Below are 7,525 nucleotides of genomic sequence, written 5' to 3' on the forward strand. Positions count from 1 at the left end.
TGTCAGATCCGCATTTCAAACGGCCTGAACGCCACGACACACACTCCTGCCACACACTCTCCACCCAGTCTGACAGAGTGCCGTGATGAGGACTTCACACACTGCCACACACACAGCCTGCCACACACACACACTCTCTCTCTCTCACACACACACACACACACACACTCTCCATAGGGTGAAATATAGGGTATCGTGGCACCACATGGAAGAAAAGAAGGTATTTAGTTCCTAATGCTGGCACTCAGAGTTCTCCTAACAAATATTCTTTGCAAAAATGATGGTTCTCCTCAGGGAGAGTCCACCTTGAGAATATGTTCTGCTTAACCAAACAGTTATCCTTAAGAGGACAGTTCTTCTAAGAACCAAACAGTTCTCCTTAAGAGGACAGTTCTCCTAAGAAGAGATGGTGTTTCCTAACGACGAGACAGTTCCTCCTAAGAGGAGAGCTCTCCTTCAGTAGACAGTTCTCCTTGAGAAGATATTCTCCTAAAGAACAGAACCCAGACGGTTCTCCTTGAGAAGATATTCTCCTAAAGAACAGAACCCAGACGGTTCTCCTTGAGAAGATATTCTCCTAAAGAACAGAACCCAGACGGTTCTCCTTGAGAAGACATTCTCCTAAGGAACAGAACCCAGACGGTTCTCCTTGAGAAGATATTCTCCTAAGGAACAGAACCCAGACGGTTCTCCTTGAGAAGATATTCTCCTAAAGAACAAAACCCAGACGGTTCTCCTTGAGAAGATATTCTCCTTACTTGTTTATGGCGTTCTTCAGGTACGTCTGGAGCCACTTGGTCTCAGGGTTCACACACACCTCCTTTCCGTTCTTCAGTTTGGCACTGGAGAGAAACAGAGACAGAGAGTTAGTACAGAGATAGAGGAGTGTGTGTGTGTGTGTGTGTGTGTGTTTGGTGTCTCTGAACCTCATTTATCTGCCCTCAGTTAAAGGTTGGAATGCCATTGTCAAGGTTTACCCTTTGGCCTCAAGGGGGAGCCACTGGTGTGGTGGTGGGGGTGGGGGGTTTCAGGGATTGCAGTTCTGCTGTGGGAGGTCAGCTGGAGGGGGTTCTGCTGGTTTGGGGGCTTAGCTGAGGGACAGTTTGGGGCTAAGGAGAGGAGGGGGGGGGGTGACCTAGGGTGCTCAGGTACAGGGTTGTCTCGGGTTTTAGGGGGGGAGCGTAGCTGTTATTCTCTAATCTCAGGGGCTGTCCACACAACATCGGTGCGTTGCGTTTTGGCCTTTTGGCCACACAACAGCGACATTTTCAGGTCAATTTTCTGGGTTTGTTTGATATGCAGTGATGCTAAGCGCTAGCAACCTTAAGCAGGGTACATTCACCTCACCAGGGTAATTCTGTTCACCAAAACCACATTTTGCTGATGTTGACAACTAAACAATTTATAGGTTTTATCTTGTCTCAAAGTGCCATTGTTTTGATAATAATCATGTTTAGTTGTGGGCTACAACTTCAAGCACAGGTTATGCCAGAAATGTCTTCACTAGTTTTTGCAGGTCTGTAGATGAGGATGAGTTCTCTGTGTCGTATGGGTGTTTTTGAAAAAAGCAAAGGAAAAAAAATTGTTTTTAAAACATTCCTGTTGTCGTGTGGATGGGCCCTCAGACCCCAAACATTCCGTTGTCGTGAGGATGGGCCCTCAGACCCCAGGGCCTATCATCAAATAGATAGATAATGTTGGTATGAGTGAAGAGTTCTCCAGAGCTGTAGGTTAAGCTGTGGGTTAAAATGTAGCCGCTAACTTGACGTAGAGCCAGTTAAGATTAACCCCTTCCACACACACACGCACACTCACACAAACACACATTCAGAAACACACACACACACACACACACACACACACACACTCATACAAACACATTCACACTTGCTCTGTCTCACACTCTCACACACACACACACACACACACACACACACACACACACACACACACACATGTGTTTGCCCTACCACTCTCTCCCCTCTTAACCCAGATAGAGTTACACATTCCACATTCTTCTCCGCCCTGACCCCCTACTGCCCAAATCCACCCCCTCTTCCTCCCCCCATGGGGATATAAGACCCCCCCCCCTCACACACACACACACACACACACACACACCCTAGGACAGATGGTCCTGACACACACCCCCCCAGGCCTCTGTTTCTGTGTTCAGGTGACTAAGAAGGCCCCCCCCCTCAGTGGACCTGAAATGGCTGGACCTGTGAGAACTCCATTAGTAGAAGTACATCTACCCTCCCTCACACACACACACACACACACACACACCCTACTCCATAAGTAGAAGTACATCTCGGGTGTCATTTTCACACAATCTAATTTCTTCAATGATAAAGGATTTTATGATTTTATGATGTGGTTATGTATTGATCTGATCATCTTCAGATCTCTGTGGGATGTTATTTATTGATCTGATCAGCTGCAGATCTCTACTGGATGTAGTGTTCATCTGGCTCTGGAGTCAACAGCCAGGCCTGGGCAGATCGAGTTCTGTTGTGTGCTGGCCAAACAGGAGAGCTAGTGTGTGTGTCTGTGTGTGTGTGTGTGTGTGTGCGTGTGTGGGCAGTCACCGGAGTAATTATTAGACACTTCCCCTGACACACATTAGTAGGTGTGTGTTCCTGATTCAGTGATAGAGATAACCCTCAGGCTATCTTAGCACTCAAGGAGATCAGCATTCTTTTTAGGTTTCAGCTGCCGGATTTGTGCTGAAGGGTGTGTTCGGTGTGTGTGTGTGTGTGTGTGACCCCTCAAGGCAAAAGGTGATGTTTAAGTAGGCAGTTGTGAGCAAAAAGCACCTCTCAACCCTGCAACCTAAAACACACACACACACACACCTCACCTCAAACACACACACCTCACAATCTGTAGTCACACATTTGTGTTTGTGTGTGCATTTGTGCAATATATCTCATACACTCACACACTTGCACAACTCACGCACAATTCACAACTGTAGTGTTGTGCATATGTGTGGGTGTGTGTACATGTGCATGTTTGTTCACATGTTTAAGTGTCTATGTGTGTGTGTGTGTGTGTTGGAGCCCATACTCACATGACTTGTAAGGCACAGTTTGGTGTGTGAAGGAACTTGAGTTCTCTGATGCTGCGCTGGGAGACCGTATTCACCGTGGACCGACACCAGCACCTCTCCACCAGACTGATGGGCTTGGCTGAGGAGAGACACGGCATTCTAATCAACCTCACAACATTGCAGTATTACAACCTCACAACATTACGGTATTACAACCTCACAACATTACACATCTGACATCATTGCAGTATTACAACCTCACAACATTACAGTATTACAACCTCACAACATTACAAACTCACAACATTACAGTATTACAACCTCACATCATTGCAACACTCAGCACATTACGACCTCACAGCAATGCAACACTAGCACAGCCAGCAGCACATCTCCACCAGACTGAGGGGGTTTACAACATCACCGTAATACAACCTTATAGTGCTGGGGTGTTGAAATGTTACAGCTTTACAACTGTACAACCACAACCTCAAAGACACACACATTCTCTAGATTGAGGACAGGTCAAAGACACACACTTGTTCACTAGATCGCAAACAGATCAAACACACATACGTTCACTAGATTACGGCCAGGACAAACACACACACACGTTCACTAGATTGCGGACAGGACAAACACACACACACGTTCACTAGATTGAGGACAGGTCAGACACACACACATGTTCACTAGATTGCGGACAGGTCAGACACACACACACATGTTCACTAGATCACAGACTGGTCAAACACACACACACGTTCACGGTCTGAATCAGATGTGCCACTAAATCAGCTGTTCTCCAGCATCTCCCAGGGCTATATATGTGTGTGTGTGTGTGTGTGCTGAGTGGACATGTCTTTAGGTTGGACCACCCAGGCTTAGGCACCATCTGATCCAGGAATCGCAGGGGTTAGCTGCAGTTCACACACAGGTCCGCTACAGCAGACGTGTGGGATGCTTCTGTTTTTCAGCGGACTCTTCCCCGTGTGCTGGTGAGTGTGTGGGACTCTTCCCTGTGTTGGTGTGCTGGGTGAGTGTGTGTGTGTGGACTCTTGTGTTGGTATGTGTGTGTGCTGACTCTTGCCCGTGTTGGTGAGTGTGTGTGCGGACTATTTCCCTTGTGCTGGTGAGTGTGTGTGCGGACACTTTCCCGTGTTGGTGAGTGTGTGTGCGGACTCTTCCCCTTGTGCTGGTGAGTGTGTGTGCGGACTCTTTCCCTTGTGTTGGTGAGTGTGTGTGTGGACTCTTCCCCTTGTGCTGGTGAGTGTGTGTGTGGACTCTTTCCCTTGTGCTGGTGAGTGTGTGTGCGGACACTTTCCCGTGCTGGTGAGTGTGTGTGCGGACTCTTCCCCTTGTGCTGGTGAGTGTCTGTGCGGACTCTTCCCCTTGTGCTGGTGGCTACTGAGTGTGTGTGCGGACTCTTCCCCTTGTGCTGGTGTGCTACTGAGTGTGTGTGCGGACTCTGAGCCAGATTCCAGCTGAGTGTGGGTGTTTTTCAGTGGTCAGTCAGCCGGTGGGGTTCTATGCTCCTAGTGTGTGTGGATGTGTGCCTGGACTGGGAAAGATGACACTGCTACTACTGCTGCTGCAGAGAAGGAAAAAGGATTTACAAAGAATCCTTCTCAGAAAAGGAAACAATAAATGGAGCCTCTACAAAGGCTGTGTGTGTGTGTGTGTGTGTGTGTGTGTGTGCAGCTACTGCTGATGCTGGAACCCCAGAAGCGAAGGTGAGAGATTAACACCCAGTGTGTGTGTGTGTGTGTGTGTGTGCAGCTACTGCTGATGCTGGAACCCCAGAAGCCAAGGTGAGAGACTAACACCCAGTGTGTGTGTGTGTGTGTGTGTGTGTGTTTGTCTGGTCCATGCTCTCCTCACTGAACACAGGCAGTTATTGGCTCTCATTCGTGTGCGTGTCAGTACAATGACGGAATTCATCTCCCCAGTTTAGCAGAATCTGAACAGCCCTCAGGAGAGATCTGTTTGACTTTGTCTAGTGCATTCATGCGTTAACTAAAGAAAGGGACCCATGTGTGCAGATGTGAACACACACTTGTTTAAAAGACACACATTACCTTAACAAAACCTTCAGTCAAACATTTTTCAAGCTCGTAACACCTTCTAGTCGAACACGTTTGTTCAGTAATGCCACACGCTGTCGCAGCGCTAACCTGAAGTGTTAAAACTACAGAGACTAATCCATCTAAATTATACACAGCGATTAGGAAGGGACTTCTCACTTCCCTTAGATAGAAAGCACAGTCTAGCTGGCCATTATTACCGCGAATGCGCTCTTCCTGAGAACGGGGCTGCACACAACGGACATCATTTGCACACACAGACAGACAGGACACAAACTTTTGATGCAGCCTCACGAAGATGCGCGCATGAACGTTTTTGAAAGCTGGAGAAGATCAAAGACACCAATGCGAAACAGAATGATGGTGAGCGGGAGGAAATACGCGTAAACACTTCATGCAGAGACCCACTCTGTCTGTGGTGTACACTGCAAAACCGAGACAAAAGCACGAGCCCGGTAGCTCTCGAAACGCGGTGTCACCGCTAAGGCATTCCACGCAGGCAGAGCGACCGCGAAGCTTCATCCTTCGGGGCAGCAACTGCGGTCCCGAGTCCAACATACACACACACACACACACACACACCTCACTGTCTCTCTCTCTCTCTCTCTCTCTCTCTCTCTCTCTCTCATATACACACACACACACGTGTTCATCCTTCGGGGCAGCGACTGCGGTCCCAAGTGCCCAAAATACAGCAGGGCTTTGGAGAGAAATAGGCTAAAGACTAGCCCAATATAACCCGGAAAGAACGCCTCTGTTCCCCTTCTCCTAGTCCAACATACACACACACACCTCACTGTCTCTCTCTCTCTCATACACACACCTCACTGTCTCTCTCTCTCTCATATACACACACACACGTGCATATTCCTCTTTTCCGAGTCCGACCAGCTGTCTAAGGACGGAGGAATGAGGAATGTCTCCCGCGTGTGACGGGGTCGTGCGGGTAAAGCGTCCTTGCCTCACATCGGTACACTAAACAGACATGCAGATGGTGTCTCGCGTTATCTACTATTCTCTATTGTTATGCAAAGCTTGCGCAATTCAGCGCTCGTGTAACGTCCAGTCCAGTCGAAGTGGCCACTTTAGCTCGAGGAGCCCCGCTTTGCTCCGTGCGCTAATTTGTGTGTAATTCAAAGAAAACAATGGTGGCGACAAACACACACATTAATCAGGCAAGCGGCTGTTGGCCGGCCTCAGCTCAGACAGCATGGAGCTATGAATGAGCCGGCGCTCTCCGGCAATCAGGGGGCGATGGACGTGCCGTTGGCTCTGTGGGCTCTTGCACTTCTCATTGAGAAGGTTAATACGCCCGCTGAGGCGGGGGCGGCAGAATGACAACACTTTGAAAACCTGTTTGTGAAAGCGATATTGGCAACATCCCGTTGTGTTATTAAATAAGTCAGGCAGCTGTGAACAACTTGAGCATATTTGAAAAATACAAAAGGAAATTAAACAAAAACATATTTTATTCTTATTTAATTATTTATTTTATAGCTTGAGGTTTCTTCTAACCACCATGTCAAATGAACTCCAGCGCTGAAGCAAAGACACTATTCAAACGCTGCGCTTTCATCTGACCAAACTGACTGCATGAAGACAGAGCAAACAGACGCAACACATTCCCACGCCAGAAGAACAATCAGAGAACCGCGCTTCAATTGGACCCGATTCGCCTGCCCGCCCGCATCCATCACTGCAATTAAAGCTTTTGCAAACTCTCCTGCAAAGTGTTCTCCGCAAAAAAAAATGAGAAAAGAATGGAAAAACAAAAACAATGGCAACAAGGAATGACCCAGCGCAAACTTACCGTGAGAAACGGGCGCATACATTGTCACTGCGAGGACGGCCAACAGCACGATCACTTTGAGATCCATAGTTCAAGTGTGTTCCACTCTGCGCGCGCTCCGGGACTGACTGGAGGGGGTACTCGACTGCTGCTAAATCCTCGTCGCGCTCGCAGTCCTGCCTCTGATGCTGCGCGAGGAGAGAGAGAGCGAGGGAGAGAGCTGATGCGCCCGCCCCTTGCATATATTTATTGCCCGCTGGCGCAACCTCCGGTAGAAACGTTGGCAGCTAATCAGAACAATCAATGTCCTCGTGCAGTGTCTCCCGCAAGTCACTGCTTGTTGTGTCCGGTGTGCAAGTGGCACGAGCGCATTCGGTGATGGCGCGGCGCACGCAGAGCGGTTCTGCTTCCACGGCTGAACATGCAGAGGTAATTAGGGTCGCACCGCGAGTGCATGACGGCGGCTTTAACAAGCGTGCTGTTTTTGTTTTCCACGGTTGTAGTTTCTGCGAGCCGGCCCGAATGGGAACATATGTAGGTTTGGACGGCCTGGGCTGCCCACCGGAATCAACTCCGTGATGGTAGCTCATGAAGCCA

The 7,525-nt window shown here is 48.7% G+C and overlaps 1 protein-coding gene across 2 annotated transcripts in view; it reads right to left on the minus strand.

Moving 5' to 3' along the window:
- Positions 1 to 7,136, minus strand: part of cxcl12a (chemokine (C-X-C motif) ligand 12a (stromal cell-derived factor 1)) — a 10,471-nt gene extending 3,335 nt beyond the window's left edge. Inside the window, exons 1-3 of one of the 2 annotated variants that reach the window (XM_012832251.3) lie at positions 6,950 to 7,118; positions 3,077 to 3,194; positions 759 to 842 (exon numbers count right to left, since the gene is read on the minus strand). In XM_012832251.3, coding sequence (XP_012687705.1) covers positions 759 to 842; positions 3,077 to 3,194; positions 6,950 to 7,016 — 269 coding nt within the window. In that variant the 5' untranslated portion in view covers positions 7,017 to 7,118. Of the gene's footprint in view, positions 1 to 754; positions 843 to 3,076; positions 3,195 to 6,949 lie in introns of those variants that run through there. The other variant, XM_031578868.2, reaches the window with a different exon arrangement.
- Between the last annotated feature and the right edge of the window lie 389 nt (positions 7,137 to 7,525).

This window comes from Clupea harengus, chromosome 13 (assembly GCF_900700415.2).
Source record: "Clupea harengus chromosome 13, Ch_v2.0.2, whole genome shotgun sequence".
In the NCBI taxonomy this organism is placed as follows: Eukaryota; Metazoa; Chordata; class Actinopteri; order Clupeiformes; family Clupeidae; genus Clupea; species Clupea harengus.